Source organism: Simochromis diagramma, unplaced genomic scaffold, assembly GCF_900408965.1.
Source record: "Simochromis diagramma unplaced genomic scaffold, fSimDia1.1 OVJJ01000583.1, whole genome shotgun sequence".
Classification (NCBI taxonomy): Eukaryota; Metazoa; Chordata; class Actinopteri; order Cichliformes; family Cichlidae; genus Simochromis; species Simochromis diagramma.
In genome coordinates this window covers 1760259-1769675 of record NW_024387285.1, presented here as the reverse complement: position 1 = coordinate 1769675, position 9417 = coordinate 1760259, and the positions used below count along the sequence as shown (strand labels likewise).

General features: G+C 41.7%; 1 protein-coding gene across 1 annotated transcript; it reads left to right on the top strand.

Annotated features, from left to right (window-relative positions):
- The first annotated feature begins 767 nt into the window (after window positions 1-767).
- On the top strand, window positions 768-7797 carry tmem175 (transmembrane protein 175). Its single transcript, XM_040003442.1, has 10 exons — window positions 768-1069; window positions 1498-1536; window positions 2081-2178; window positions 2278-2329; window positions 2740-2775; window positions 2867-2950; window positions 3117-3281; window positions 3445-3523; window positions 3603-3738; window positions 4841-7797. The coding sequence occupies exons 1-10, from the start codon at window positions 866-868 to the stop codon at window positions 5511-5513; spliced, it is 1566 nt and encodes a 521-aa protein (XP_039859376.1). The 5' UTR covers window positions 768-865; the 3' UTR covers window positions 5514-7797.
- Window positions 7798-9417: the final 1620 nt, after the last annotated feature.

The window sequence follows — 9417 nt, the reverse complement described above, 5'->3', positions numbered from 1 at the left end:
AGACTGTTGTGGGCCACATGCAGCTCACTTTGATCTTAAGTGGGCCAAAACAGTGAAACTCCCCTTTGTGTCAGTGTAAGGATAATTAACTACACAATTAAAATCCCTGGGAATATCTTAAAATAAGAAAAAAGAAGTGCAGCTTCAGCACTAGGTCTCAGCTTCTCTACACGATAAAGAAATGCTGCTGTAGTAAATAAAAGAAATCAGTCAGCACGAATGAATAAATGTAAAATGTTTGAATAGCCACATGTTTGACTCCACAGTAAAACAATCTTTTCTGAACATCAGCAGCTCTGTGAACAGGATCTTATGCAATATCATAACCTGCATTTAAAGCAAAATGAACACAGCCACAGTTTGATTTGGTGGCTGCTGTTTGAAGAGTCCACTTTGCTTTTTGGCCTTTTATGTGAAGCTGCAGGTTCTGACAAAGAGGTTAAAGTTCACCGTGGCCTGCTCGGCTAGAATGGCAGGTCACAGGTGCAAAAAATACCTGCTAATTAATGGCAACAGTAACGGTTTGTTGGTCCAGTCAGACACAATGTGTCAAATTGTTATTCAGTTAATTTGATTAAAAGGCACCAAAACCACAAACAGGCCCGGTCAGGTGACTTTAGGTGGTTTTAAGACCCACCTCAGAAGGCAGCTTCTAAGACACTCAAATAAAACCACTGTGGACCACGCCAGATCAGAAACACAAAAATTACAAAGTTCTCACCCCGAGTGGCTCCTCTCGCTTTAACAGACGATCTCCGGCGAGAACAGGAAACCAGCCGGACTGCTGCTTCCTGTTTCCCCGCCTTCAGTCAGCTGTCTGTCCGCTGTGTGTGGATGAGCAGCACTCTCCAGCAGCTCCTCCAGGATGGGGGAAAACGACGACAGCGACATCATAGAGCATCACGTCGAGGAGGAGATGGAGAAGAAAGGTGCGAGGAGCTACGCAGCTTCCTCCTCCTTCCTGGAGAGCGTCAGTCCGTCCGAGAGAGAGGGCCACAGCAGCACCCAGTCCTCCCACAGACTGCTGGCCTACAGCGATGCTCTCATCTCCATTATCGCCACTGTCATGGTAGGAAACACGCCGAGCTTTGCAACACAGTCACAACATTTATGTGCTACAGTGTTTGCAACAGAAGAAGCAAAACCAAACAGCAAAAAGTCCCACGGAATAGAAAATTCACAGTGAAGCGCAGATACGCAAATATTCCAATTCATGGAGCTTCTTCTCTCAACTGTTGTTTTACTGTCATAGTCAGACCCATCACACTGAGACAGGAAGAGAAAAAAATCTTATCTGCAAAATCTGTAACAGTGAAAACTCCAATTAATTTCAAATAAATAAATAACACTTATAGAACGATTTCTGCTTAATTCATTACTGCTAATTGGGTCTCCTGGCCCCGAACACGCTGATCTAAGAGTCTAACATATCTGTGTATGTGCAGCACTGTATGTTTGAGTTGATCTGTCTCCTGATACAGTTTCATTTATCCACAGATTTTACCTGTTGCTCACACCAAAGTGGAAAATAATGAGGTAACGTCGGACTTCTTAAAAACGTATTTCAAGTTTTAGCAAAGCCGTGATATCCTTGTTATTCAGCTGAGCTTCCTGATGCAGCTTCTGATTTTGCAGTGAATGTAATAACAAGTTGACGTATTGTTTGTATTTACACTCTGCAAAATGTAAATAAAATCGCCACCAGCAGGGGGCGGTGTTTCTCCTGTGGTTACACTGAAATGCTTTCAGATGTGTGACGCCTGTTTTTGTTTTTGACGGCGAATTTTAGCCCCACCCTTATTTTCTTCAGGAGGCTTTGATGGGACGCCATTGTAAATGTGTTTCTAATGATTTGTTGCTGGTTGAATAAAGGCTACACTGAGTCATCGCACCATCTTGTGGTACAAAATGGTATTACACCAAATTGCAACCTGAACTGGATCTAACATCTTCCTGGTTGCTTCTCCAACATTCTCTCATGATAACTTTAGTTACTTTTGGAAGTTTTAAACTATCTTAAATGCATTAATTCACATTAAGGACCTATAACAGGAAAATGCTGTAAAATCTTGTATTGCAGGAATTGAGGGAGAGTCTTCAGGGTCTACTCACCACAAAGATCGGCGTTTACTTGATGACATTCCTCATTGTGACTGTTGCCTGGGCTGCTCATATCAGGTTAGTAGTAGTGGTAATAGTATTAGTACTAATAGTATCGTAGTACTAGTTATTTCTAAGACGCCCGTTTTCATTCTTTCTCTCCTCGTTTATCTTCAGGTTGTTTCAAGTTGTTGTTCGTATCGATGACTGTCTCGCACTTCTGAACCTCGTAAGTATAAAAATTACTTAAAGTGTTTTCAAAACGACAGGCGTCATTTTTTAAATTTGTAATTTAAGCCTGCCTACAAGATAATCTCAGGTTTTGTTTATCTCATGAAAGGATGATAATGAATACATACTGATGTCTGTTTTTTTGATCAGGGGACATGCATCCTTATTTGTTTTTTATCCATGTCTGCATGTTGTTTGTCCCACGAAGCAGGGACAAGATGTTACTTGAGACTTACATGTGCATATACTCTTACTTAAATTCACCTTATGCTTACAGTTAGGCTGAGCAGAGACTATAGGCCTGTATAAATTGGCTTCAAATTTCATGGTGTTTTCTGTCAGCAGTCACATCATTTAGAGTATTTTGGTCATTTCTAGTCTGAACTTCTGCTTTTGCTTCTATTTCAGGCCTGCATGATGCTGATAACCTTCCTCCCCTACACAGTGAGTCTGAGTGTGTGAAACTGTTGACCCAGAATCAGTCACTGCTGAACGAACGACGCTCTCATTCAGTGGTGTCATCTACACTTTGCAGTTTTCTTTAATGGCGACCTTTCCTGAGAACATCCTCGGGATTTTACTCTTCTGTGGTTGTGTGATGGTGATCGGCGTCATTCAGGTGAGAAACTTAAACGTTAGATTGTCATCCTTCGGTAAGTCTGCTGCTCTGTTCAGTTTCCTAACTTCATTGAACCATTTATCCGCCTTAAGGTGTTGGGCGGCTGAAGCCTGTGGTTGCAGGGCGGTGTGCGTACGTTGTAATCCCGTGTGTCTTGTTTCTGTAGTCGGTGATTGTGTTGTACGCCTTCAGCCGCCCCTTCCTCCTGAATGAGCAGATCCAGATCTCAGAGAACCAGACCTTCTACAAACACCACATCCTCAAAGTCATCATGAAGGTTCCCATCATGTGCTTCTTCGCCAGCATCTTCTCCTTCATCTTCTTCCAGCTGGTTGGTGCTGTTACATTTATTTCCTTCATATTTTAAAAATGGACAACCTAATATATAAATGTCTTATTTTATGATTTCTCTGTTGTTTGCCAGTGAATAAAGTAACAAATCCAAAGCTGGTCAGAAACACTCTCCCAGTATCACGTTTTCATTTCTTCCTCAGTCTTACGTTCTCTTGGCCATCGTCATCTTCCTGCCTTACATCTCCCAGTGTTTGAAGTGGTGTCGCAGCAAAGCCATCGGTAAGAGCCGGACCGTACGGGAACTGTAAATAAGTGCTGACCTCTGGCCTTTGTACCAATCAACCCTCGTCCATTTCAGGTCAGGTGGAGGAAACTCCAGACTCCATGTTGTTCTACACCTACCTGCCTAACGAACCCCTCAGCAAAGAGCGAGTGGAGGCTTTCAGCGACGGAGTTTATGCCATCGTAGCAACGCTTCTCATCTTGGACATATGGTTCGTTTCAGCTTTATCGGCTGTGCAACTTGCAAATATCCTTTGGGAGGGGCCTGTTTTACTGTCAGAGGAATTGAGTCAGTTTTTTGGTCATTTGGATGATCTGAACATTTAAATAGTCCACTATGAAAATCTAAGGTTAAAAAAACTAATTTGGCATAAAAAAAAAAAATGAAGGAAGTGATCGAAGAAAAGTATTTTTGACTTCAGTGTAAAGATTAGAGCCTGGTGACGTACCAAGAGTTGCTCATAATGATGAACTTCTTAGCATGATGATGTCCTTTAATAAATTCCCTCGAATGTTCGGACTAAATCCTGTCAAAGAAATGTTCAGAAGACGTCCTGGTTCCTACATGAGGGGAAAAAGGAGGGTGGACAGTCGAAACAGTTGATGTAGACGGTGTGACGTCTGCAGTTTATCGAGCGTGTTGTGGCTGTGAAGCTGCACACACCTTTGATGAAGCCCCTCTTTGAAAGTTAGACTGACCAAAGTTTACAACATAGACACGTTTTAGTAAATATGAGCAATACCTAGATTTTTGTAACCAGTGTAAAAGATGGGCCAATTTACCTCGATGTCACCGATTGGTTTCTTAAGTCTCGCTTTGAAGCCTTATTAAAATGAGAGCTTCCAATGTTGATTGCAGAAAAACCAAGTGTGACAACGAGGGGAATAAAATGTTTATGAATGTTGAGGCCATAAACTTCTATAGGAAGCCGAGTCATCCTGCAGCCACAGCTGTCACCATCTGGTGGTCGTCAGATAGAATGCACGATTAGGCACCTCTGCATTTGTGGCATCTCTTAAACTGTCTAAATTTGCACCAGTTTACAGTATTTTTATTCATAACTACAATTTTTTTTTTTTTGTTGGATGTTAAGACTCAAAATTAGGAACTTTCCAATCCAGGTCACAAATCTCAGAGTTGGCATCTGTATCTTTAATACACACTCACTAAAAATACTTCAAAAATCAGTTTTGTATAAACTTCTCTGAGTAGCAGTGATTCTGTTACATTTTCTAGTGTGGGTTAAATGTAATACAAAGGTTATAATTGGAAAAACCTTCTAATGTTTAACTTCTCCGGTTCTTTCCTTCTAGCGAGGACAACGTCCCAGATCCCACAGTCGTGCAGAAGCAGTTTGGCGGCAGCCTGACAGCGGCTCTGCGGCTTTACGGCCCCGAGTACCTCGCCTACTTTGGTTCCTTCGCCACCGTCGGCCTTCTCTGGTTTGTCCATCACTCGCTTTTCCTCCATGTCACCAAGGCAACGCGCTTCATGGGCCTGCTGAACACCTTCTCGCTGGCGTTCGTCGGAGGTTTACCGTTAGCCTACCAGCTAACGCACGAGTTCCCGCCCAACTCTCACAATGAGCTGGAAGCCATTCAGATTAGCTGTGTGATCATTTTCTTCGCCGGTATTTTTCAGCTCGCCATTTGGGTGGTCGCTCTGTACAACGAACAGGAAACTCTGCACCCCTACGTGCGATACGGTGGACGTGAGCACGTGCTTATGCTAGCTAAGCTGGCTCTGTACCCCTGCATAGCTTTGGGGACGTTTTTCCTCACGTGCATTTTGAGTAAATTTAGTGCCCCGATTTTCCACCTGATGGAGATCACGGTGCCTTTTGCTTTTCTAGTGTTGAGGATTTTGGTGCGTCTCGGGTTAGCGCTGCTGCGGCTACTTTTCTGTCCTGACAGGTCCGATCGGAGGATCGTCATAGAGGAGGAAGCTGACGAAACAAGAGTGCCATTTAATGCTCTAGTTACATAGGGGACGTGGACAGGGAACTGATGCTAACTGACAGATCTGAGAGGCAATGTTGCTGAAGGGCTTGGTCTGTGAATGTGCTTATATTTGACCTCATGAGGAGCCTGCTGGGCTTCACACTGGCAACAAGATGGAAAGCATTGGTGTAAATGGGATTAGATATAAACCATGTGCACTGAAGGAGATTTATTAGGGAAATACTTAGTGGAGCAGAGCGGTGAAGAACAGAGCTGATACTGACGGCCAGAGCCTATTCATTCATTATTTTCTTTACAGTAACATGAAGAGTACCAGTGCAGGTTTAATCAGCAGTTAATCAATGTGATTCAATCATTGTGTTTTAGTTTTATTACTTCATGTGCAGAGCACGGTCCGTCCAGCCGCTATCAGTTAACTGAGCCTTACAGAATAGCCTCTAATCACCCACAGAGGATTTTCTGAGCATGCTCAGACGCCCCCTGCAGGACATCCATGAGCTGACGGTGTGGCAGGAGAAGTCTTTCTGTCAAACTGGTCTCCTTTGTGACACGTTAGCAATCGGACGAGGCTTTAAGTCTTGATTGTTGGCACTTTAAAAATACTTCTAATCAGGAGAGGCCATAACTTTTCAAATTGCACTATATTTCCATCACGTGTATGTTAGTGTCTAATAACCGCGGTAATGTGTGACTTTTTTTAAATTCATGTCGCTATTGCATCGTCCACATCATGCACTCTGTATACGTTACTTTGACTACATGATTATTACGCCCCGATTTACAGAAAATATGTGAAAATCCAAGTTTTAAGGCGTCGCTGTAGCTTCCTGGGGTGTAACGAGGGTATTTGCAGAGGCCCGATTTTGCCCTGAGGCCATCGACTGTATGTCCGCCCGCCACCACCCAACCCACCCGGCTGTCCTGTCTCTAAAAAGCCCCCCAAAAACTAAATAAGTTTTCCCTTCACATATATAGCAAGTTCAGGTGTCTTGTAAATGCAGTCTGTCATCTCTTGAAGTGTAAAAAAAAAAGCTAAATTTGCACAATAATTAATTTTAGCCATGACTCCAATATTTCAGATTTCTATATTTCAAAAAATAAGTTGGAGAAATCAAACATTAAATAAACATGTAGATGTAGAACATGTCAGATTATGCATGTTTGAGGCTTCTTTTGTTTTTGCATTAACACCAAGTTTTATGAAAAACTGAAGATTTGACAGATAACATTAACTGACCTAAACAAGTCATTTTTTAAATGGGGAGGGTGGTAAACCTTTCTCCAGTAGGGGGCGCTGTTGTTATTGATGTACTGAAGCCACTTTAGTCCAGATGTATTGCTCCATGATGCTGATATTTGTTTGTTTTTTCGTCTGACTCAAAGAAAACTATGATGCACTTTAATAGAAACCTTCCAGAGGACGCAGAAAAGTTTGTCTGTGTTTGCTTTGTTTGTCTGAGTCGTTCTGCTTTCATATCCCGGCTGCACTACAGTGCATCGTTTTAGTTTGCGGGTATTCATAACTGATCATTCAGGCCTTGTACTTGTACAAGTTAAATGCAGGATATCTTTCCGTTGTCTGGCTTCACGAACCCCGACAGCCCCAATCAGGCCAAGCAGTCACACGAAGGTTGTTATCAAGCTGATAACATGGCTAATAGCATGATCACGTGGGCAGCAGTGACTGATTTTTATGTAGTGCACTACTAGAAAAATCTGAGGTGGTTAAACACAAAACAGACTGAAAGCACCGCGGCTGCTGAACCACCTTTGTAATACTAAAACCCAGGTTTAGTCTCAAGTTACCTGGATAAGCCAAAATCCTGCTGTTGGTGTTGGTGGCTGTTATTGGTAGGAGCAGCAAAGTTGTTAAGTTTTGTCACTGTATAACTTTCCCATTTATCCTGATACTTCTCATGGTGGAAATAATGAACACAAAATGGCATTAACATCTTTATGTATTACAACCCAGTCACTTCTTTGCTTCCTTTAGAAGTTACGTTTTTATTGTCTTTATCTGCTCGGTGGTGTGTTTAAAGCTCAGAGTCGATAGGAAACGTCTGAGCAGCTCTTTATGCTTACATGTGTTAGTAACGGCTCTATCAGTGCAAACGCCACAATTGTTCTTTCACTCTGTGCAAAATCTCTCTTTTCCTAACTGTCAGGCTTTGTTTTGTGAATAAATCTGAAGTCGATCCTTTAATGTAAAAGTGTCTTTTCATTATCAAAAACACGAATCGGAATAAAACCATTTTAAAGAAAAAAAGTCTTTATTTACCTCCGTACATTAAACACCTTCACAATCTCTCTATTAAGATATCAGTGTGTTTATTTACCGTACTTTGTATTGCCCCTAATATTAAACAGCATTATTCCTCAGTAGATACACATTTTCCTTATCCATCTCATTAGAAAACATTTCTGCTCAAATCAAACCAAATGTACACAAAATAAATTAAAAACACAACAACTGAAAGTGTGCATCGTCACCTGACAGCTACCTGTTCTCTTTTCTACCTTTGTGTGCAACGTGGTAGGAAAGTATAAATTAGTATGCACGTGTGTCGTGGAACTACAGCTGTAAATATGGAGTCTCAAGTGTCCCAGTGAAATAATATACATCTTAAGTATATCAATTAAAGATTCATTAGATAGCCACAGCTACAGCTCACCTGCTGCTCATTCGCTCCATACTTTCCAGATTACAACCTGAACTGTGCTGCTTAAAGAGAAAAAAGGTTAAACTGGTAGTGTGCAATAAACAGGCTCTGGAGAGAACGTGGGTAGGACTAAAAAGAAATATTAGATCGGTAGAAGAACAGCAAACACTCCAACACCCACTGGGAAATGAATCCACACCGTCAGACTGACCGATGGTGTTGATTATGATCATTATGGGAGCTGAATTTAAGAGACTGGAGGAATCAGTAATATAGCATTTAAGTATATCTATTTTTAAATAAAAGGCACTTCTAAAGTTCGCTCATTATCCTTCCAGACAATACACAGAGTCATTACCTGGGACAGCAGCTAGTTTATATACACATTTTGAATTAATTTACGAGTCACATTATTCCACTGGCACACTCCAGGCTCCATATAAATCCATGCTAACATAATTCTGAGTCAATTCCTGCTCCACTTTTGGTCGGCTCTCTTTAGTGTTGACACGTCGGTCCAGGACGTCCGCGTCCTTCGCTGCTTCTGTGAATGCTGGACGCGCGAGGGGTGCGTAAAGAAAAGCGCGTAAAGCGGTAGTTAAAAGATTTACACAGTACGATACAGCTGGTCCCAAAAATTCAACCTGAACCGCTCGTTCACATCTTGGAATCTACGATGAAAAAACGAACAGAACAAACCGGACGAATAAATTAAAATATCCTCGTTGACCAACGACTGAAGCGTGTGAACACAACACAGATCCAGATGTCAGCGCTCCAACCCAGTTCCAAACTCTCACCTTCCAGGTTTGAGTGTTTCGGGATGAGCAGGGAAAGTCGGGACAGGAGAGATCTGACTCTTTGAGCTTTTTCACTAACAGAAGAAAATCAGTGTTGATCAAACAGTGCTTTGGTAAACGTCTCTGTGAAAGGATCTGGATACAAACAGAGAATCTCTTTGCAAACGTAGCGTCGTAACACGTGAAAAACATAAATACGAATCATCACATTTCCTCTGACATTAAAATTATCCGATCCATACTCTAAAGAATCAAACTACAACTTGCATTTATAGCTAATAAAACCACCTCCCAGAGTTCTTTGTACACCCAAAGAAGTGTTTTATATACTGTACATACACTCCATCGTACAGTATATAGGCTCTACAGTTAATCTCATGTTATCATTGATAACATTTTGTATTGCAATCTACATTCAAACTTAGAAAACATTGATTTGATGTGCAAAAACACCCTAAAGCATCCAAAA